The sequence below is a fragment of the Mus pahari genome, chromosome 19 (assembly GCF_900095145.1).
Source record: "Mus pahari chromosome 19, PAHARI_EIJ_v1.1, whole genome shotgun sequence".
Taxonomy (NCBI): domain Eukaryota; kingdom Metazoa; phylum Chordata; class Mammalia; order Rodentia; family Muridae; genus Mus; species Mus pahari.
The window spans coordinates 33,088,250-33,112,677 of NC_034608.1; the positions used below are offsets into that span (position 1 = coordinate 33,088,250).

At 46.0% G+C, this 24,428-nt stretch overlaps 1 protein-coding gene across 3 annotated transcripts in view; it reads left to right on the forward strand.

Annotated features, from left to right (window-relative positions):
• The window catches only part of Dlgap2 (DLG associated protein 2), a 724,183-nt gene that overhangs the window by 599,656 nt on the left and 100,099 nt on the right, over nucleotides 1–24,428 (forward strand). For all 3 annotated transcript variants that reach the window (XM_021218882.1, XM_021218881.1, XM_029532253.1), the window contains one exon: nucleotides 16,486–17,555. In XM_021218882.1, the coding sequence (XP_021074541.1) occupies nucleotides 16,486–17,555 (1,070 nt within the window). The remainder of the gene's footprint in view (nucleotides 1–16,485; nucleotides 17,556–24,428) is intronic.

Below are 24,428 nucleotides of genomic sequence, written 5' to 3' on the forward strand. Positions count from 1 at the left end.
TTCAATAATAAACACCTTGAAATCTCAGAATAGAACAATCACAATTAAATATATTAAAGGAGAATATTTCATAAGCCTGTAACATATCTTATATTGAAAGGGGAAATTTGAAAGCATTTCCTCTAGAAGCAGACGTGAGGGATATTTATACATTGTCTTCACTCTTAGGTAATATAGTGCTTGAAATGCTAGCCACAGTGATGAGGCAAGAAAAATTAATTGAAAATAGGATTGGAAGGATTAAAATTATTCCTTTTAGCAGATGAGATGGTTGTATACCTAAAAAATTATAAAGACCCCTCCAGAGGACCTTTACATCAGATATTCAGGGCGGAGGGAAGCCATGAGCAAAGTAAACTGAGATGCATCAAATACTCTTTCAGTTCACTAAGAACCAATTCGATGAGAGAGATATCAGGAAAGCAATTCATTTATAACAACCCCTCATAGGCATGACAAAATAGCCTAGGAATACACCTAAAAACATCTATAAAGAAAATTTATAAAGCAGTGAAGAAATAAAATTGAAGACCACATCATAATGTGGATAATCCCTCATGTTCCTGGATAAGTGTAACGAATGAGAAAATGGCTTGTTATTGAAAAACACCTATAGATTTAAGGCAGTCCCCATCAAAACTGGACCGAAATTTTTAACGTAATAATTAACCCTAAAGTTTCTCCAGAAGCACAAAAGCAAGCGGTCCAAAAGAGAAAGAGCAAGGTGAGGAGGGTGTCTAAGCACCCAACGTCAGGTCGTATTACAGAAACAAAGACAAACGCAGCCCAGCACTACACACAACATACATGTGAACCAATGACAGCATCGGGGACCCATAGAGAAAGCCTCACATACACAGTCATCAGGCTTTTTGACAAAGATCCCAAAGCAAATGGTGCTGGGAGAATGGAGCCCCGCGGAGAAGAGTGGAACTCCAGCCCTGCCCTTCACACTGTTATAAATCAACCCAAGGGGCATCGGTGACCTTAATAGAAGACCTAAACTCTGATGTGTTAGAAGAAACACTTCAAAAGATAGACAACCCCTTTCTGAGTTGAACTCTTAGTCCCTTAAGATAAAGGAACAAAACAATAGCAAATGGGATCATGTCGAACAGAAATGCTTTTGACAGCCTAGGAAACAGTGAGATGCAATCTGGACATTGGTAGAAATCTTTGTCAATTATTCATCTGGGGCTAATGTCCACAATAAATAAAGAACTCAAAAACTTAAATAAAAAAATGAATGAATAATTTAATCGTAATCAACAGGAGAAATACAAATTGCTGATGAATATATGAGCAACTGTGCAACACCTTCAGCTGTCAAGGAACTGCAGGTCAAAATAAAATTAAGATTCCATCTTACCTGCCTGTGCTGCTAAAATTAAGATCAGTGTATCTACTTGCCAGTTACTATGTTTCAATTATGTGCTATTCAGAGCTTGTTGATAATTCCCACTGAGGTTAAGAAACTCATGTAGACCACTGATGGGAAGACTGTAGGAAGACTGTCATGGAATGAGTTGTTTGCTTGTGTCCTCTTCTAATAAACAAGCTGCTGGGATGTGTGTGTGTGTGTGTGTGTGTGTGTGTGTGTGTGTGTGTGTGAGAGAGAGAGAGAGAGAGAGAGAGAGAGAGAGAGAGATCATGTTGCCTCAGCATACTTAATTGCTATGTTTAGGGGTTTATAATTAGTTTAATAAATACTGTCCAAATGATACTTTTGTTGTTTATAATTGGCTAGTGTAGCTTAAATATATTATACTTGTTAAGAAAATAATTACTTTGTTGATCATAAAAGTAGGGGTAAATATTTTTTGTTCTCGACATAAAATATGAACATAATATTGATTTTTCCTTTAATTCAATTTAATTTAATATAAAATTATTTCCAACAATAAAAATAACAACAACAACATAACAAACAAATAGAAAGAAAGAATGTAGAATAACAAATCCTCCTGAGGAAGTCAGGGGAAAGGACTCGTGTAGACCACTGATGGGAAATTAACAAGGGAGTCGACATCTATCACAAAACTAAAGCTAGATCTGCAGGAAGATCCAGCTAACTCAGTTCTGGATATACACCCAAAGGAGTCAAAGTCAGGCAGGAGTGCCTGTACACCCCACGACTGTGCACCGCTCATTGTGCCCACAGTGGCTGTAAACCCACAGCCAGCAAGTACAGCAATGTGGATTCCTGTGTAGTGGTCACACTAAGACCAAGAGTTTCTATCTGTAGGTGTTCCTGGTCACCCACAAGGTGTCAAGAAAAGGCATTACGTCATTACGGTGTCTGTGCTGGTTCTCAGAGAGATGTTCCTGGGCCCAAAGGGATACAGAAGGTATGGTGAGACCCCTACAAAGGCAGCCAAGGGTCAAGTGCAATGAAACATAGTGAGAGTGCTACCACTGTCTGGACGGTGGTGAATGACCTCACAGAGGAGGAACAAGGAGGTAGGCGTGGCTTCTCTCTGATGAGCTGCTGAACCATGCCAGGAGTGAGTGGCCAAGGTGTCTTCCTTTTACTTGATGGGAAAAGAGATGAAGGCAAGGATAACCACCGAGGCTTCCTGGGCAGAGTGTGGAAGTGAGGCACTGAAGTCAACACAAGCACATGTATATGTCGGAATGCACTTAGGTACACACAGACATGCAGGTACATACATGAGCACATCTACAGATGCATATATGTGTGTGTGTGTGTGTGTGTGTGCATGCATGCACACCGCCACATACATACACAAATAATTGAATGTGTAGATGTGCATTCACACATGTATTTACATCCATACATATAAACATGCATGCACAGAGGCACACACACACACACACACACACACACACACTAACTTCTTGGTCGAATTCCTGTTCCTGTATACCCAGTGCTATAATGGGTTTTGCCTTGATCCTACCTTTAGCATTCAACAAAGGCCAGGCCTTGTTAAAAGATTCAGTTTAAAGAAGGCAGGAAGACACACTTGCACATCTCAGGCCCCATCTTCTCTACCTGATCCTCATACTCTTCAGCATTCACGTGATTTTTAAAACACTTCGATCAAAAGGACCAGAAGCCTCCCCAACCTGTTCCTACTCCAACTTCAGCAAGATGCTGTGTGACCTGAGCAGGAACAGCCACAGGTCTTGAGGGGTGGCAACTGGAGCAGAGCCACCATAGCCACGGGACATCCGTAGAGCAGCTCCCAGGCCAGGAGCCAGGGCGGGTGTGTCTGTTGGGACACATGGTAAGAAGCGCCCCAGTGACTGCAGCAGTCAAGAACCTTTCTCTAAAAATAAGGAGAGAACGTGTATACATCTCACTGTCTGGGAGAAGGTACAGCTGCTCTTTCATCTCCTGCTCGCTGGTCGAAGAGAACATCCCTGCTGGGCACTGGGCTTTGATGGCCATCAGGCTCCTGCCTTTGTTGTATAACATTTCTCTGTGAGTCTGAAGCCTATAGTCACTAGTTGGTAAATCATATATTACTCTTGGCTCAAAACTAAGATAATACAAAATATAAAAGAATTCCCGAATCTCTCACGCAGCCAGCCAAACCCTCAGCACGGGGAAGAGATGTTTCTTGCACTTCTGAGCCAATATTCTTGGAAGGAGACCACACCTGCACAGGCTGTCCCCTACAGAGGAGATTGTGAGCCATCGTGGGCCTGTTTGCTGCTGTGGACCCACACTTGGGTCTGATCTTGAGCCAGCTGCCTGCACCCTTTGTCCAGCTAGCAGTGTACAGGTTATGATCAGTATACCGTCCCAAAGATAGTGTAAGGCGCTTGCTGGACCCAGAGAAAGGACAGAACTTCTCTGTTCTTTGGAATTTGGTAGCCTCTGGGCACTGCTACATAGGACCTTGTCTTAGTTTGAGTTTCTATTGCTGCAGCAAAACGCCATGACCAAAAAGCAAGTTGGAGAGGAAAGGGTTTATTTGACTTACACTTCCACGTCGTTGGTCATTATTGAAGGAAGTCAGAACAGGAACTCAAGCAGGGCAGGAACCTGGAGGCAGAAGCTGATGCAGGGGCCATGAGGGGTGCTTCTTACTGTCTTGCTTCCATGGCTCACGCATCCAGGCTTCTTACAGAACCCAGGACCACCAGCCCATGGATAGCACTGCCCACAATGGACTAGGCCCTCCCCCATCAATCACTAACTAGGAAAATGGGCTTGCTGACAGCCAATCTTATGGAGGCATTTTCTCAGTAGGTTCCCTACTTTCAGAAGACTCTGGCTTGTGTTGAGTTAGATAAAACTATCCAGCACAGACCCTCTGAGAAAACACAGGTACCTTTTACACCATCCAGAACAGCCACCATCAGCCATGTGTGACTCTCGGTACCAGCCACGCCGCCCAAATGCCTAAAGAGCTGAGTACTCTATGTTCACCTTGGAAAAACCTCATAACAACTCTATTCCTATCAGATGTCTGCCCCATCCAATAGCAAGAGACCCCTCCAAGAGGACACAGACACACTCCTAGAATGTGCCCTGTTTTGAAACACAGATGGCATATGTGTAATTGATTGACCCCCACTCCTGCAGAGGGGCCTGACCAAGACTTGCAGGTGTTTGTAGAAAGGAAACCAGGAGTTGGTATCTGTTGCTTAATGGATCAAGGGTTTGTTTTGAAAACAAGACACAGCATGTATAAAGTCTCTTTGGAGATGAAGGAAGTGCAGATGGGGGTTAGGGAGTCACTCCGTGAATGCTCTAGGCTGCTGGAAGGAATGCCCACCCATCTTGAGTAACAACAGGTAACTGGATTTCAATCAAGGCAGCTTCGAAGACTAACCCTTGAAATGGCATCTTCAAAAAAGAAAAAAAAAAAAGTCATTAGCACTGGCAGCCGGGCTGCTGATGGAGTCTGGTGTATCTCTGACAGCCCCGGTAGAGACCAGCTGAGGGATGTTATGCAGCATGACGTCCCTGCATTAGGCAGCTTGCCGGTACCATTTAGTCTTCCAATCAGGCACAAAATCGAGTTTGCTGATGTGTGTAGCTCTCACTGAAATGCCTGATGTTCTCAAATTGCATTCTGGTCAGAAAGGTCTGTGAATCACACCCTTCTTGGCCAGGACACAATGTGTTAGTCCCTAGGATTTTCTTTCTTTTTTGTCTTCACAGCCTATTCTATGGCCACAGTGGACCAAGTTTGTTATTGTACAAACGGGGAAAAAAAGCAAGTGTATATGTTCAGATAGTGTCTCTGTGAAATGCAGAGAGCAGAGCTTACTGTTTGTATCACAACTACATATTGGAGCTGTCAGCCTATTTCATATGAAAAAATGGAATCTAAAGGGTCATGTGACTCATCACACCCATCAGCTGGTGAAAGATCAAGCTGTGGTTTGGACCCAGGCCTCCTGGACCCCTTGGTGTTTGTGTTGGAATGGAGCTTAGATCAGATCAACTCTGGTTCCCTGTGCCATCTGCTGCAGTTATTATGTTATTGGATCTTTGATATTGTTTTTTGTTAGTTCCTAAAAATTGTCATAATGACACATAAACTTATAGTTGTTCTGAAAATCAAATCGGATCAATTCTAGGGATTTCTATTCTAATTACTTTCAGTGACCAGAAATAATTTTAATTAATTAGTGTTTTAGTCGCACATGGTAGTGTGACTTTTCCTGGGGTGATATGAGCAAATGTTTTCTCACTCTACATAGAACATCAACAGACCAAATAAACAATTCCACCAAGGTTCAAGTTGGTGAACCGATGCATTTATTGGGGTTACTTAGAAGATATTAATCAAAGGCAGCTACATGACTGCAGAGCTCACTCCAGCCTGTATGAATCATAAAAGCCTCATCCTGGCAGCTCTCTGCATGATATTCTGACAGCTTACCAGGTCAGATAGTCTCCTTTCCCCAGCAGTATTTACTGTTTATGTAGTATTGAGGAAGAAGCAGCCTTGTGAATTTGGTAAGTTTCAGGAACTTCCTGAGACTTGTGGATTGCTTATATCCTGAATCTTTTTAATATAATATTTTTGTTAACTCTTTGAAATTTCATATATGCACACAATATTCACTCTCCACTGCTCCCCCTAATTCCTACAGAATCCATGCCCACTTCAACTTTGTACCTTCTTTTTCTTTTCTTATAACCTACTCATTCCACTTTGTGCTGCCTATGTATAAATATGTGTTAGGTCATCTACTAGAACTTGATGGAACTACCAGAGGCCACAACCCTAAAAATTTGACTACTTCCCCACCCCCACCAGCAGTCATCAACTATCAGTAGCTCATCAGTGAGGGGTTGAAGCTCACAAACCCCTATTCCCTTCCTGCTGGGATGCTGACTGGCTTGATATTGTATAGGTCTTGTGCAGACAATCACATTTGGTGCGAGTTTGTAAGAACATCAGTCCTGTGGTGTCCATCTAGAAGGCCAGCAAAGTCAGAGGGGTCTGTTGCCTGTTGCTGAGGCTCAGAAAGTGTGTGATGTGTGTTTAAGGAGCTTGCTTATGGGAGTATGGGTGACTCAGGCACCTGCAACATGCAAAGCCACCCCCAGCATAGGTGAAGACTTAGGAAAACTGGATTTTCAAGCCCAGCCAACCTTCAACCTTGGGTATACGTTATGACCTCTCAAGATCTCATGGAGCTGAAATCTCAGGTGAGGGTCTGATGCCACATGCCCCATTCTGTAGAGGAGCACAGTAAGCTTATTCTTGTGAGGGTCTTTGTAAGTAATCACAGATTCTCTGGTTCTAAGATGAGCAGCCATGCTATATCCAGAGGCCAAGTGTGCACCACAGGTGAAAAGGAAGCCAGAAAGGAAAGGAAAGCTATTTCCCATCTGACCACTGCTCTAACCAGATTTCAGATTCTGTCACCAATCCCACATAACCACAGGAAGAACCCTGCTTTCATTTCTGTGAATGTGAGGTCAGTGGGTGAAACAGAGCCAATGCGTCACCATAATCTCCCACACAGCATGGGACTGTGCAGTCTACCCATTGCAGATCCACCCATCTACAGCTCTGATTGTCTTTGCAGCCTTGATGGACACTATACACACTGATACTCTGTGCTTATGTGAACTCTGTGCTCTTTGCCAACCTTCTGAATTTACTTGTGAGCCTTTTCTTCTCAAATTCTCAGCAGCTTCAGAAAAGTTGGCATTTTGTAGGAGATTTAAGTAGCAAACTGCCCCATGGGTTTGTCAGTTGACTTCCCCTTTGATCTGGTGCCCCCTAGAAAAGTGTTTTAATATAGTCAAATTTATTGGTCTTTTACAGAGCTCCTAGGTGGTATGTCACTGTTAGTCCCTCAGCCCTAAGCAGCGTTAAAGGGACTCACTGTTTGCATCTAGAGGTGTGAAGCTTCTCTTTCACATGATACCTCTTCTGGAAGTCTGAATAACAAACTTCCCTTAGGTCAGGGGTCAAGGATTCAAGCCTGTGATGTCATGTAGGCTAATTGCTTTCTATTTTGTTCTAATTCAGGGATAGAAGTTGTTGAGCCATGCTTCCATTATAGCCGATAGAATAACAAGAATGTCTTCCATATTTTTTTTCCAAACATGGCGGTTGTCTTCTGCCAGTGTTCATAACTATTGCTGTCTACTCTTAGCAAAGACTGGAATATGTTGGGATGACACAGGCTACCATCCTCACATAGAGACAGCACCTGTTGCTGTCTCTATGCAGAAGCATGACGCCATCATGTGCAATTGTCCACCTGACACAATGTTGATTCACCTGGGAAGAGTCAACAGTGGGGATCATGTAGATCAGGCTGGCCTGTGAGTGTTCCTTGCGGGTGGGGGGTGTCTTGATTACATTAGCATGAGAAGCCCCACTGTGAACGCCACCATTCCCTAGGCAAGGCAATCTGGACTATACAATATAGAGTGTTCAGCACAAGTAAGTATGCATCCATTCATTTTTCTCTGCTCTTTATTGTGGATGTTGAGCTCCTGCCTTGACTTCCGTGCTACAGTGTACTATAACCTAGAATTATGAGCTAAAATAAACCATTTATCCCAACACTTGGACTTGTCAAGGTGTTTTATAGCAGCAACAGAAATGAAACTAAAATTCACGACCTCTCCCAAGACTTCAGGAATTCCCAAACACAGCCACAGTTGTGTAATAGAAATAGCATACATCTTAAAAACTGTACTCCGAGGGTAATGCAGAGGCATTGTTTGACTTGGTCTCTGTTGTAACAATTTTTCTGAGCCTCGTCCCATGAAACAAAATTTCCCAGGCTATCTGTGTGACTTCAGGCCATGTCTTTGCATGTCACTTTCTTCATCTAGAACACAGATTTATGTTTATTGACCAGGGCTCAGCTATTAGTTGGTTTGTTTTCTTTGTTGTTGTTGTTTTGATTTGTTTTGTTTTGTGTGGTGTTCCTGCCTGCACGCAGACCGGCGCCTTGTCTGCGTGGGCAGAACACCTTGGGGTGGGTTCGCACTTGAGCGCCAAATGTGTGGCTCTGCCTGCAGAACCCACTGTGGATCCGAACTGGAGGACGAGAACTCCTGAGAAGGAACAGGGCTGCGAAAGGAAATATGGGGCCTTGGCAAAGTGTCTGATCAAAGCCCTAATCTTTATTGTCAGGACTGGCTTAAATACAAAGAAGGGTTCCCAGCATTCCCCTGAGTCCTTAGAAGTTGCCACGGCGCTCTCGCAATGATGGGCAGGTCCGGGCAGTGGCGGGCAGGTGTCGCGATGGTGGGCAGGTCCGGGCGACGGTGGGCGGTGACAGTGGGCAGTTCGAGGACGCTGTCCAGATCCAGGGTTCCAGGAAGAAACTCCCAACCTGTCTGCAAGAGGCGGAACACAAGGCTTAGAGGGAGGAGCCAACAGTTTTGTTTTAATACTAGTGACACATTTCTTCTATTTAGCCAAGTGTCACTCACTCAGCCACTACCAACAAAGTACAACCCAGAATAATGACACTTGCTTAGTCCCTAGGAAGCTTCAGTACTCCGTCTAAGGTGGGAAGTGGACGGATGAACTGGCCTGAATATATAGGAAGACAGACAGATGTCTATGAGCCTTGAGTCTGAGCCTACGCTTTTTAAACTTTTTCAGGAACTCTCAGCAGGCTGTGTCTAGTAAACATGATTTTCCTGGGCATTTTCTGAATAATGCTGGTGCTTCAAACGTGAAGCCCTCACCTCTCAAGAGGAGAGGCTCAGTGACAATATGGACATGCTCCTGCTCACCTTCTGCCATACATGACTACTTGTGCTGTCTGCTGTTCTGCCAAGGCTCTGTTCCCTCCCTGCATTACCTCATCCACAGGATACACTCGCAGACACCTGCCAGGTTTCCTCCCGAATCCCTCTTGCCACACCTTGGCCAGATGTAAGGCTATTCAGGCAGGGAACTGTGAGCCTAGAACAGTGGTAGCTCACAGCCTGGGCCTATCGTGTGGGAAACAGGAAACAGTTCCCATGTGAACCCAAAAGACATGAACAGCACATGGGTTGGGGAGAGAGTAAAAGACAACACACACTCTAGATTCTTCTCTGCAAGTATCAGAAAGATGGCTTCTCAAGTGCTTATCGGCAAGGAGTTCCCAGCAGCAAAGCTAACAGCAGCCAAGTTCCTTAGGAACAGAAGAGCAGCCTGTGGCATCGAAGTAACCAGGATCCAGGGCAAGGGTCTCACCAGGCAGTCCCCTCAGCACTCAGACAGAAGCTTTGCCATTCTGTCTGCAGTGCCCTTAGACCGTTTTCATAGCAAAAAGAAATTGTTATTAACTCTATTTTAATGTGCATGTATTAGCTCTACTCTTTCAGGGTCGTTACATTCCAAGACCCCGGGATGATAGGGTGGTTGGGCTTGATCCACAGTGAGGCTATGAAAATGGGATGGTTGGTTTCTATCTAAAAACTGCTAGGAATGGGCCGCCTGTTGCAAGACGTATTCTCAAGGTGGGACCCACAGGGCTAAGATTGCACCAGCTGTTGTGTGGTGAGCATTTAAACGCGACAGATGCTCAGCATCTTGTGCAAGGTGAAAACCTGGGCAGACGCTTAAGTTCTGGTACAGCCTGGCAACCAAAAGAAAACAGTAACCAGCCATCCAGGAACTGGAATGATGTGCTGTTTGTCTGTCTGTCTTTGATAACGCTGCAAGGACAGCTTCTCCCTTCCCTTGCTCTGCTGTTTACCTCGGACAAATAATTCAATGACTCTATTCTGGAAAATAGCCTTTATTCCTAAAGTCTTATAATTTATTAGAGAGGTTGACTCTCATGCACATATTTGTAATCTATATCATCTTTGTGTCCATATCTTTCTTTATTCTCATGAATAGGCATTCGTGTGTGTGCATGCGTGTGTGTGTGTGTGTGTGTGTATGTGTGTAGTATATGTACATGTTTTTGTGCATATGTGTACATATGGATTGCATGAATATATATAGATATACATATATATGTATATCTATATCTATATCTATATATATGCACATGAGTACATCTGTGCACGTGGAAGAGACCAATGCCAGATGTCTTCCTGGCCTACTCTTCATGTTATCTTTGAGACGAGGTCTCTCACTGAACCTGGAGCTCCGCAGTTAGCTGGTCTTGCTGACCAATGAGCACTAGGGAGCTGCTGTCCGATGTTTGATTTGTTGATGTTATTATGTAGGTGCTAGGGATCTGAATTGTCCCTGACCCCATAAGCTCTCTAGCTCATATTTCCTCACACACCTTAAACAGTAACAACAGTGCTGAGAATTTACCTTCCCTTCCCTGTAAGAGGATCCTCTCTGATTTTTTGTATTTTTTTTTTCTGAGCACCCCCCTGTCCTTCCTTTCTTTTCTCACTGGCCACAGAAAGAGCGAGGTTACAAGCCACCTGGAACTCTTGCCCAAGGCTCTGGCACACAGTCCCACTTTCCTTCTCTCTCTCTCTCTCTCTCTCTCTCTCTCTCTCTCTCTCTCTCTTGCTCTCTCTTTTTGGTATAAAAGCTCTTCAATGGTTTACCTTATTTTCCCATTAACATTTGTAGCATCAGATTAAATTCTTTGGCAGTGTGTAAACAAGTACATAACATGAAATTGGTTTCCTGGTACTATAGAAATGCTCTGTGCAAAGCAATTTGTTTCATTTAAGAGGTTTTTCCCTTTTCTCTTTCCTTTTTTAAAAAACATAGAGTAACAGTAATTGCCTTGCCAAAGGGTACGAAGACTTTACAACTTCTCAGATCTTTGCCTCGTTCATTTCCTAGGTCACACTCATTTATAAATGCCCTCGAGTAACATGAGATCCATGCCTTGCCACAAAGTGACCTCGCTTTAATTTTTAATATATCTGTTTGACTCTTAAGAAATATTTCAACCTCAATTTCCAGCAAATTTTCTTACATGGGTGGACTGGAAAGGGCATCTCCTGGGAGCACCTGTCTGAGTACCAATCAATAGGAGCACCAACCTATGGGAGCACCTATCTATGGGAGGACCTCTCATGGGGGTATCTGTCTATGGGAGAACCTATCTGTGGGAGCATCTCTCATGGGAGTATCTCTCTGGTGTTTCCATTCAAATGCTTTGGGTAATCCCCAAAGCTTCTAACCCCCAAATTGGCTTTTTCTAGAATGAAAATATAAACCACATTCAAATACTGGGGGAGGTTGGGGGGGGGTTATGAGCAGGTGGCTCTTGTGCACCTGCACACACACACACACACACACACACACACACACACACACACTGAGAGAGACAAAGAGACAGACATACGGAGACAAAGACAGAGACAGAAAACAAGAATGACAACAATAATTAATAAAATAAAAATAGTAATAGAAAAAATAGTAATAGACAGTAATAGAAAACAAAAATAAGATTACTGCATAAATACCAACTGACACCCCCTCCCTAGTAACCCCTCAGTTTAGTGAGAAACTATGTGACTTCTACAAAGGTACTGTGTGTTTCCTAGCAGAAAGTCAGCACCATGCAGATACTTCCAGATTGAATGATATTAGTGTCCACATTGTCTTTATCCAAGACTGCTTGCTGTGTGCCTCTTTATAGTAAAACTTTCTATTATTTTGCTTTCGTAAATCTTAGGTTTTAAAACAAGGAAGTCAGGGTCACCACCTTGGGAATTGCATTTCCAGTTTCTGTTCACTGGTGGAGCATTCATGGGCAGCCGTCTTAAGAAGCCCCCATTTGCTGCTGGGTTCTGGAGCATGCATTTTAGGATCAACATGTGGCTGAAATGCAGTATAATTACCATAGCCAAATAAAAGTTAAAAGAGAAGGCTGGTGGGTAGAAATTATTAAGCCTCTGATTTGCATTAGAAAGAATCCAGATAGGAGAAATTGTTTACAAAACAAATTATAATTACTTTTGTCATGCTCAAGTTCCATTTTAGAGTAGATTTCTCGAGCCCAAAAAAAGGAAGCCCCGGCCTTTGGCCTCTTGAATAATGGAACCAGGTCTTACAGCAAACAGCAATTCTCTTCTGTGCCTCGGAAGCCATTGTTTCTGAGTGTTACAAGGAGGAGTTGTTTAAAAGCTCTTTATTAAGCCCATAAATAAGATGTCATTTGGTAATTAAGTGGCGGTACGTTGCAGATGTACATGCTAGTCCAGTCTGGTTGAAAACAGCAATGCAATTAGAAGACAGAGCTGTAGGGTTGGACACCTGAGCTCAGCATCACCTACTCTGCAGCTCCTCATTCACCTTGTGCTCCCAGGAGACATCCACCTGGGTGCAGGTTTTCATCCTGTGGCTTTGATGTATGTGCAATCCGTCGGGACTTTTGTTTCTAAGGAGTCTTGTATTATCTTATAGATTAGTGAGGCTGCTGTTGAATCTGCTTATCAAAGAACCAAGAAGAATCACTCAGCTGTATGGGTGCGAGTGTGTGTGTGTGTGTGTGCACATGTATTCCGAGTTTATGATACACAATTGAACTTATGAAGAGGGTTAATGAAATTCTAAATATTAGCTTGAGGCTGTGGAGGAATTGATGGATTTGGGTAAATTTGGGTTATTTGATGCGTTCCTCACATTACCCTTGACGTGACTTTATGGATGGGGAAGGTCCTTTCTGTCTACCTTAAAAGTCCACTCTGCTATGGAATTCTACTGCATCTCAACCTGAAGCCATATGTTTAAGCATAGAACTGTGAATGGCACATACAAGGAATGGCTGGGCAGGGCCAAGGAGAGGGCCCATGCCCTGCTGTGGTCGCCCCTAGAAACACTTCAGAGAAATGCTGTCAAGAGCAGCCCCCCCCCTTCTGCCTTCAGCAGTTTCCATCTGAATATATGTCTTCTTTGCTATTCCTTTTTTCCAAGTCCTCCTTGCTTGCTTTCTCCTACATTTTACTACCTTTTATCCGTTCCAGTTCAGACACCTCACTCAATGGGAGCTGCATTAATCCCCCTGTGGGAGGTATCAGCCAATCTCAGCAGGAGTTATGAAGGTGATTTTAAAAGAAAGATGGCGGGCCGAAGCTTTTATGTGCTTAGTGTGGTCCTGATGCGATCTAAAGCATCTGTTTATTTTGTTCATCTGTTGCTCATGCTAACCCTGAAGACTGGTGTAAGGATCTACTGCATTTTACTTGGGGAAAGGGGACATTTCTGGCCATGCATTGGCACTGTACTCCTGGGCTCCTCCACCATGTGGTAATTCCCACCATGGGAGCAGAAGTACCTCTCTGTGTCTAGTCAGGGTTTCTATTCCTGCACAAACACCATGAGCAAGAAGCAAGTTGGGGAGGAAAGGGTTTATTTGGCTTACACTTTCACATTGCTGTTCATCACCAAGGAAGTCAGGACTGGACCTCAAGCAGGTCAGGAAGCAGGAGCTGATGCAGAGGCCATGGAGGGATGTTACTTACTGGCTTGCTTCCCCTGGCTTGCTCATTTCACTTTCTTATAGAACCCAAGACTACTAGTCCAGGAATGGCACCACCCACAATGGGCCCTCTGCACTTGAACACTAATTGAGAAATGCCCCACAGCTGGATCGCATGGAGGCATTTCCTCAAGGGAGGCTCCTTTCTCTGTGTTAACTCCAGCTTGTGTCAAGTTGACACACAAAACGAACTAGTACACTCTCCTCTTTATTTTTACATTTTAGGTTTTTAGATTTATTCCTTGTGTGTGTGCGCGTGCGCGCGCACATACGTGTGCATAGGATGTTCTCCACCATATGAAGCAGGGTCTTCCACTCAATCTGCTGGTCACTGACCACCTAGATTGAGTATACACTGAGTTCAGGGGGTCTGTCCCCCCAGGAATGGGATTATAGGCAAGTACAGCCACGCCCAGCTTTTTGAGTGGCTATAGAGAATCTGAACTCAGATCTCGTGCTTATGCAAAGAGCGCTTTACCCGCCTCATCTTCCCAGGTCTGAGGGGACATTTTCAGTAGGACTGAAGACAGGCTCCTCTGGGTCATGCAGAGACAGAGACTGTCCCCGCCACTGCATCCTGGGGTCCTCTGCCACCGCCTGCACTGGGTTTTGTTCCTGTGTCTCCAGAGAGCTAGGCTGATCCTGAGGACAGGTGCTCCGTGGGATCTAAAGAAGGACAGTGACATTAGTGGGCACTGAAAGCGACAGAGAAAGGTTAATATTGTGTCAGTTACTGACTATGGCTACCCCGCAGCCTTCTGAAACTTCTGAGAAATGTTAGTGAGTTCATTAGTTTGCAGAAGATCGGCTTACCTGCCCCTTTAGCTTTTATTCCCTCAGCTTGTGACAGGGTCACACTTTTGCCCTACAGGAGGTCAGGGCAATGCCCTCGGGAAGCCCATGGCACACATACAATGTACAGAAATTGGTAGAACTGACAGCAAACTTCTGGGAGGGGAGGCATTCAGGCTCCCATAAGTCCTACTGTAAAAGATTCGTTTACCTTCTGTTTTCAAGAGACAGAGACAGAAACATGCTGTTGAATGGCAACTCTAATTGCTGTTGCCTCCTAATAACAAAATGCCGTTATGAAGAGCAACAGATTAAGCAACTAAGACGATTCACTCAGTTTATGCTTGTTATACTTCATCTCCACCAAAAGAAATAGTGCAGCCTCTAAGATTTCATTGTCGGTTATGTACACCCATAAAGACCTGGAGCACCTGTCCTTACTGTGCGCGTCAGGATCGCTGTCACCCACAGCCCATCACCATCCCATTTGTTGATGTTGTGGGGCTTGCGAGAGACCTTGTGAGACTGCCCACGTGAGGAAACTCAGAGCCGTGCCGTGAAAAGGAGACAGCGTCACAGACATATTGCATAGTCAAATTTTATTATTTCTGCTAAATTTTTATTCTCTCCCTCCCCCCCTGCTCTGTTCTTTGATGTGGCTATATTCATAACATAGCTACTGGGCTGAATATCCGGCTGAAAGAAGACATGTGAGTGGAGAGGCTATGGGCTTGTGAAAAGAGCTGAGAACTGTGTTAAATTAGAAGATAATGGGGAAATAAAGCAAAAGATAAAAGGACAATAACTTTGTGGACTGGTTAAGTCTGGATTGCAGGGCAACGTCTTACAACTTATCCACTAACTGCTGGCGTCCTTTGAAACCTCCTGCTTAATTGCTAAGTGTGATGTCTTCTGATGCCTCCTGTCTGAGACGCTGGTGCTGTGGCGGGACCCTAGCTAGATGGAGGCACTTCGTTCTAGCTATCCCAGTACCAAGGGAACAGGACCCCCCACCCAGGAAAGACTCTTTGGATCTCACTTATTCCTGAGTTGATAGCCGCTTGCCATGCAAAAGAGAAGGCAGTTCTTTTGCAGCCCCAAGGGGCTGCTGCTGTCCCTAGCTCTGTTGGGATTGCTCCAAGAACAGTGGTGTCCACTTTGACGGTAGCCCTTCCTGTCCCAGTGCCTTAGCCTGGACACGCAGGCCCCTTCCCTGTCCCTCGTTTCTGTGTCTGAACTGGTCTTGGCAGTTGCAGTCTGGAGCTGACATTGGGCACTTTGCACCCTAGCCTTGGGGTGGGTATGTGGCAGAGGTTTTCCCAGGATCTTATATTTTCCTAACACCTACGAAGTGAGCGGCTGGGATGGACAGAGAAAACCACTTCTGCCTTCTACGTCTGGTGTTCATGTGCGGGTGTACTCTCTCTACCTCTGCTTCCCCAAAGCTGGGATTGCAAGCGCCGTGTGGCCGTGCCCTGCTTTGGCTGTGGGTGCTGGGGTCTGAACACAGGTGCCTATGCTTGTACTTGACAGTCAGAGCTATCTTCCAGCCCGTTGTGTGTTAGTATCTGGTGACTCCCCCAGTGAATCTGCATAGTGCATCCAGATGTTAGATATCTGTTGGTGGGCCTTCATGTGGGAAAACCAAAGTTTCTGCTTCTTAGCACCTCCACGTCCTGAGAAGTTGCCACGCTCTAAACTATGGTGACTGCTCACTCAATCCAGGAGCTGGCGACTGGGAAAATGAGTCCTGTGTGTCCGTCAGACCCCAGTGCTTCCAGGGTTTCACCAGGTACTAAATCCCACTTCTGTTTTTGTTGACAGACCAGCAATACTCATGGTCTCCAACGCAGCACTTCAATGAAGAGAGGTACTCACCCGCACCCAGGAACATGAAAGGGTTAACCGGAAGCCGGAACCAGCCTCAGCTGTGTGCGGGTCACACCTGTGGCCTGTCACCCCCTGATGACTGCGAGCACCCCCATGATCACATGCATCGTGGGTCAGATGTGCGGCAGCCTTATCTCCTCAGCCCAGCCGAGAGCTGCCCAATGGACCACCACCGTTGCTCGCCCAGGAGCTCTGTCCACTCAGAGTGCATGATGATGCCTGTGATGTTGGGCGACCACGTGTCCAGTAGCACCTTCCCCAGAATGCACTACAGCTCACACTATGACACAAGGGATGACTGCGCCATGTCCCACACAAGTACAAAGGTAAACCGCATCCCCGCCAACCTCTTAGACCAGTTTGAGAAACAGCTCCCCCTGCACCGGGATGGTTTCCACACACTGCAGTACCAGAGGGCCTCGGCTGCCACGGAACAGCGGAACGAGAGTCCGGGCAGAATCCGGCATCTGGTCCACTCCGTCCAGAAACTTTTCACCAAGTCTCATTCTTTGGAGGGATCGTCCAAGAGCAACATCAACGGGACCAAGAGTGACAGTCGGGTAGATGACCACCACCAGAGTCACCTTTCCAAACACAGCAAAAGGAGTAAAAGCAAGGAGCGGAAGCCAGAGAGCAAGCACAAGTCTGGTATGAGCAGCTGGTGGAGTTCTGATGACAACCTGGACAGTGACAGCACATACCGGACACCCAGCGTGGCGCACCGCCACCACATGGACCACATTCCCCACTGCTACCCTGAGGCGCTGCAGAGCCCTTTTGGGGACCTCTCACTAAAGACTTCCAAAAGCAACAGCGATGTTAAGTGCTCAGCCTGCGAAGGCTTGGCCCTCACGCCGGACACCAGGTACATGAAACGTAGCTCCTGGTCCACGCTCACGGTGAGCCAGGCTAAGGAGGCCTACCGCAAGAGCTCCCTGAACTTGGACAAGCCCCTGGTCCACCCAGAGATCAAACCTTCCCTGCGGCCATGCCACTACCTCCAGGTAAGGCTCAGGTAACTGTGTCCTTGTGCAGAAGGTTGTATCCGTTGCTGTCGTTTGAATTTGGTGGAAGGACTGGATAAATGTATAGCATATATAGCATACAAAGTGAAGTTTGAAGCCACTTTTAGGATTCAGAAGCAGGCCAGGATGCTTGCTCCATAGACCTGTGTTGTAGCTAGAACTCCCCAAGCCCACCGTCTTGAGAATTTAATTGCTGAGATAGAATATTGTTACGTCTTTATCTGTGAAGTACAGTCGTTTGGTATATATGCTCTGAGCATAAACCTCAATGTCAGTCACTTGTATGGGAACTTTACAGCTTTTTTTCTTTTTTCTATTTGTTTTGAATTAGAAATTCCTGCAACCGGCAATTACCCTGCGAAAATTTTTTGTTGCTTTTAGAGATTAAAAATCTCACATTGCGATGCAAGCTGGCCTTGAACCTAGTGTGTAAACCAAGCTGGCCTTGAACTCACAGCAGTTCTCCTGCCTCGGCCTGCATGGGATTATAAGTGTGTTCCACCAGGCCTCGCTAAACCTATCATAATTTCTAAGTTTTCATTATTAGCATAATATTATGCATTATACATAGTAGTGGGTCTCATTTTCATATGTGTACATAATATTTTGGTCACATTCACTCCCATATTCCTGTTGATTCTCCTGCAACTCCTAAGTTTATAATCTAAGACTAACTGCAACCATCCTGCTCTGTAATAGATCTCTCAGATGAATTCTTCCTGCATAACTAAAATCAAGCATCCTTCTAACGCCCCACAAACACATCCTCCCCCGGCCCCTACTCTGCCTCTGTGAGCCCAGCTCTTGAACTTCCATGTGAGGGAAACTGTTTAGAGTTTGTCTTTCTGAGTCTAGTTTGTTTCATTGGGCACAGTGTGCTCCAGGTGTGTCCCTGTTGTAAGTGGCAGGGATTCTTCTTCACCCCATCTCTCAGCTTAAACAGCATCCCATGCTGTGTGTACAACATCTTATGCTATGTGTACAGTGTCTCATGCTGTGTACAGCATCCCATGCTCTGTATACAGCATCCCATGCTATGTGTGTACAGCATCCCATGCTATGTGTGTATAGCATCCCGTGCTATGTGTGTACATCCCCTGCTGTGCATACAGCATCCCATGTGTGTGTACAGCATCCCATGCTATGTGTGTACATCCCCTGCTGTGCATACAGCATCCCATGTGTGTGTACAGTATCTCATGCTGTGTGTACATCCCTTCTCTTAGCCAGTCACTCACTGATGCACATCAGGTTCACTCCCTGTGTTGGCTTCTGTGAACAGAGACACAATACAACTGATGGGAGATGGGCGTGGGTTCCTTTGGGCTGACCTTTGAAACACCGCTCCAATGTGACCACCCATCCCTCAGTGCCAGGGATGTAGCACAGCAACACAAGTACTCTGAACACATAGATGCTTGTGTCTGTGACCTGCCATTCACATGAGATCACTTCTCTCATGAGGCTACAGCATCCCTAAGCCGTGTGGCCCCTGGTGATGACAGGGAGTCTTGTCAGTGGTAAGGGTGCCTGTTCTCCAGGAAGTGGATAAGACGGATTCACCAAGGCAAAAACATAGTACAGACATTGCTAACAGGACCCAGAGCACTGTGCTGATCTGCGTTTTATATAATTCCCCCCTCTGACTCCTCATGACTCTCACCAAGAGTGACAGGAGAGGCCTCAGCCTCAGAAGACACTGCCACTCCTGAGGAAGACTCTGCAGCTACTGCCAGCCAGCAGCACCTTTAGCACAGCCTAGACACTTCAGGTTTCCTGAAGGGTGCATAGTATGTGTCTAATTCACAAACCCCCAAAAGAAGCAGAGCTTGGCCTGGCCATACACTGGCTGAGTGTCACCCTCTTAGATACTGAGTAATGGCTCTAAACACTGGCTGAGTCACCAAGTGGCCAATTAACGAAACAGATGAACAACTGTGAATCTTTCTGGGAGTCAGGTGGCAGAGGCATCCAGCAGTGCCAATTCTTCCTGGTATATCGTCCAAGGCTCACTGGTTCTGTTTTGAAAGGAGAGGCTCACCAAATTGCTTGTATAGACAGATTTATTCAAAGAGACAAATTGGTAGTTAGATAAAGTATTATTTTTACAGCAGTAGAAACGGTTTAAATTTTGCTTGTAGTTGGCAAACCTTAATGATATCCAAATGTAAAATGTTCTCTCTGCTTATCTAAAGGTACACTGTGAGTAAAATTGGGGCTCGCTCTGGTCCTATCACAGAGTAGCAAAAAGCTTCTCTCTCTCTCTCTCTCTCTCTCTCTCTCTCTCTCTCTCCCTTTCCTTTGTGCCTGAGAAATTTCCAGTGCAGTGTTTCCTGAACACAGGGTAGTGCTGTAATGGGCTTTTCACCCTGTGTCCACCTCACTCCAGTCCTGAGCTCTCTGCTCTGCACTTTACCCTCAACTGCTCAGCACCAGCCCACAGCGGCTACCGACCCCGCTTTGCACATGCTCAGTACCAGTCCAGAGGCCAACTGTCCCTGCTCTGCACATGCTCAGTACTGGCCCAGAGGCTACCGACCCTGCTTTGAACATTCCCTTCTCTGCCTTCCAGTCACCCTGTTCCCAGTGCTATCGTTTATGGAAAATAACAACAGTCTCCAAAGGTGGAGCATAACATCATCTTTTACCTGACACCCACTTTAAAAATCTGTGACTTTCTAGTGGTTTTACTCTGTCTACACCTTGTCCCTTCCCTACCAGGTTAGGTGGAAGGGGTCCCACGAACCATATCAGTGCAGCTGTAATGATTCCATAATCTGTCTCTGAAAAGGCCATACTACAGGGCTACGAAGATGTGCTCAGTGGGCAAAGTACTTGCCACAGAAATATGAGGACCAGAATTCAGATCCCAGAGCCCGTGTAATTACTGGGTGAGCATTGTTGACCAACTGTAATCCCAGACTTCAGAAGACAGAGCCAGGGGATCCTCAAGGACATTAGGCTAGCCAGACAGGTCAAAAGAGAAAGTTCTGGGTTCAGCAGGTGAGCCCTCCTTGATAATGCAGAGAGTAACTGAGGAAGGTGCCTGGCATCAAATATGGCCTCCTCATGAATGTGCACATGTGTGCAAGTGAACTCACATGAAAGGGCTCATGTCCGTGTATGCACACATTAAAATTAAAAGATGCACACTGAAAGATACAGGCTTCTGCTTAGGTAAAGCATCCATGATGTGTAGCCAGGCATTGAAAGGCAAGAATCCTGTGCTGCCAGACACCAAGTCAGTCATCAGGTCTTACCAAGGACTCATAGCTTCTCTCCAGTGGGAGCCACAGGAGGAAGCCTGCCCTGTGTCAGATCCACTCTCTGCACCTTGTAACCATACACTGGCCCCTGCCTCTCTGTCTCTCCCTCGCCCTTGCATTTCTTTTTAAATTCCTTGGCTTTGGAACTTTGTCCTGCCAGACCCTGCAGTCTGGATGTCATTCCAGATGCTTCTCTGGCCTGGAGCTTGCCACCAACTTTTAGACTTCCCTCCCCCACCACATTGATCACTGAGGACAAGCCTCAATGGTAAAAGCCAGGACAACCCCACCCCGTCCCCTCTGGAGCTTCCTCCTTCTTTGCCAAGAGTTAAACACCAATAGGGAGAGTTAGCCAGTCAGGGGCCGGTCCAGCTGTTATCTTAACCAAGATGGATCTTGCAAACATCAGTACCTCTCACCCCTTTGCAGCAGCAGGCAAAGACCAAAGAGTCTGATGCGGTGCTGTGAAGATTCAGTGGAGGCATGAGACTCCATGGAATGCAGCATTGACGTCAAGTTCCACTGGTGCTTCGTAAAAAACGGTAGCAAGACACATCTGAGGAAGAGAGCGGGGACAGGCCTAGGACCCACCTACAAATCCCAACTGCCTTAGGTCTTCTGTCAACCTCCGTCTGTCCTTCTGTGGCTAATGGTAGCCGGGGGCTGGGCTTTGCTAAGCATGGTAGCTGCAGGGGGCACAGACCTAAGCTCCCCTCCCACTGTTCACATGGGCAGTGTGCTCCAGTCATTAAACCTGTAGAGTGGGAGGTTTGGGGACCCTGGAAGGAAGTTATGGCTTTCACAAGGACCCTCCTCCCACCCGCTACCCCCGCAAAGAAATAGCTTATCCCGGAAGATCTTTCATACGCCATTCTCCGTCCGATTTCACCTCTGAACAAAGTCCTTCCTCCCTTCTTCCCTGTCGTCCTCTAGCTGTCTCACTACCACGTGTGGGGAGATGTATGAAATACACACACCTCCTCAGGCGGCGTTTGTCCCCAGACCCAGCTGTCCGGGGTGCATTCAGAGATGTCCTCCCAGGGTTGTCCTCTCACGCTGGTGGTCCTGACTGTCACAAGCCCGGACTTGATTTCACAACTAGCATTGGGAATTGAAGAAAAACTCAAGTCATGTGCCTGCGGTGCTTTGTGAGGATGTGATCTAAAAGAACAAGAAGTCAGTGCCTGGGGGCAGCATTTTTTTTTCTACCCCAAATTAGACATTTGCAGTTGAATGAGACCACAACATTCCACATCCACCTTCGGACTGCACGGGGAGTCTGTAGTTAACACTCCAGGAAGATCCATGTTTGTAAGTAGGTCAAAACCCAGTAAATAGAACCGAAGGGGAATTCTGGCCCACGTTCTTCTCAGTCAGGGCTTTTGTTCTTTTATTTTCTGCCTCAGTAGACAAACGGTCTTAAGGCCAAACTCGGAATAATGGGGCAGGAATGTGGACCAGTGATTCACTGTATCCTGTTCAGGGGCCAAGCGGTTCCCTGTGTGCTGAGGAGGAGACACTGGCCTTGGAGGGTACCTGATGCCAGCCAAGGAGGTCACATTTGTTCTGCCCCATAGAAAATATTCTCTTCCCTCAACCGCTGTGGGTACCAAATCTCTGGCTCTACCATGCCCCATCACCTGCCTCTTTTGCCCCTATATCCTCTCTGAGTTGCTGCTTGGCTGTCTCCCCACACACAGTGGTGGACCACAGTGGAACCCATAGTGACCCTGGCTCCGTTGGCCCCCTGCCAAGTAAAGAGGCCCTCGTGGTTTGCTTCCCTGCCTGGGTAGCTGGAAGCATGTGTGCTTTGTTGAAAGGTTGAGAGAGACTGGATGGAAAGGGGTAAGGAACTATTCTGTTCCTTATGCTGTTTCTGAATCAGGGCTCTTCCCTCTGAGGACTCCCCAGCCTGCTCGCCTCCTGAGCTGTGTCTTCCCCATCTACACACAGGGAAAAGGCATAAGCCCTTCTTGACTGACCATGTAGCTTCTTCCCTTCAGGGTCAAGCATCAATTCACAGTTGGAAGCTTGTCTCCACTTAAGGCTCTCTCTTCCCCCATCACATCTGCCCAACCCAGTAGCATTTATATTTACATCAAAGTTCACATTTACATTCACATATGCTACATACAGCCAGCAGTCTAGAGTACCAAGAAATGCCCAGCCCTAGCCGTTGGCTTCCACAAATCCCAGACGTGAATGGCGTGCCTGTGAGCCAGCTTGGAGCATCCCAAGGGAAGCCCCATTGGTCATGGTGCCTTGCCCGTTGCCTTTACAGAACATCTGCCGTCAACCTTTTTCCTCTCTTCTTATCTTATTCTTTGTAACAGGCAGACGATTGCTTTATGTTTGTGGGAGAGACTATGACACTTCAACACATATAAATAGACAGGGGTCAAGCCAAGGTGACAAACAGCTCCGTATCTGTGTCACCTCCGATTCATAGCCTTTGAGTTCCTCTCGTCTGGCTCCTCGTATGGATTCGAGGCTGACGTGTGCTGTGGGCACTCACCAAGCTCTGCAGAATGAACGCTACCCTTACTCCTCCTCTCTACTGGGGTTTGGTACCTGTTACCCATCCTCCCTCTTCCACCTCCATGTCACCCTTCCCAGGCTTCACTAACCACTGCTGGGCTTTCTTCATCCTAGACATCCATTTTTTATTTGCACCAAATGAGTGAGATGCACGGTGTGTCTCCGTCTTGTTTTATTTACTGTATATCCTCCATCACCACTCAAGATGGTTGCAGATGACAAGATCTCCCCTTTTATGGCTCAGCAGTGCCCCACTTTGTATATTTATGTGCATGTGTAAGTGTATATTGCATATGTGGATGCATTGTGTTTTATTGGTCCCTAAGTTGGTGGTCACCTCCATTGATTGCACACTGCTGGAACTAGGCTGCAGCAGACATGATTTTATAGGTATCCCTTTACCAGGGGATTTTGTTCTCCTTGGATGTATACCAGTAGTGTGATCGCTTTACAAGTAGATATAGTTTTAGATATTTTTTTTTTTGAGGGGGAGAGATTCCAATACTGTCTTTGATAATGGCAGTGCTGGTTTACATCCCATTGACCGTGAGCAAGGGCTGCTGCCTTTGGGTTCTCTAGGCAGAATTTGTGGTGGTTCTGCCTTTGGTAAAAGTTGGGGAGAGTAGGGTGGCATCTCGCCTTTGTTTTGATCTGTGTTCCCCTGGCAAGTAGCTGTTGATCTGTTTTATTTTCATTGACTTGGTGATTATTCATCCTCTATAGGAGCTACGCTGTTAATTTCTCCACCTTGTAATAGGATCCATGAGGGGTGCAATTGAATTGTTTGAGTTATTTACATATTTTGGAATTTATCACTGTGCATGGTGCTGCATGGCTATAATCCAAGATCTTGTGAGCTGGAAGCAGAAGGGTTAGAAGTTCAAGGCTAGCCTTAGCTATATAGAAACTTCCATTTCTGTCTCAGGAGGGAGGGAAAAATCACTTTACAAGTGGGAAGGAGGGAGGGAAAAAAGAAGGAAAGAAGGAAGGAAGGAAGGAAGGAAGGAAGGAAGGAAGGAAGGAAGGAAGGAAGGAAGGAAGGAAGGAA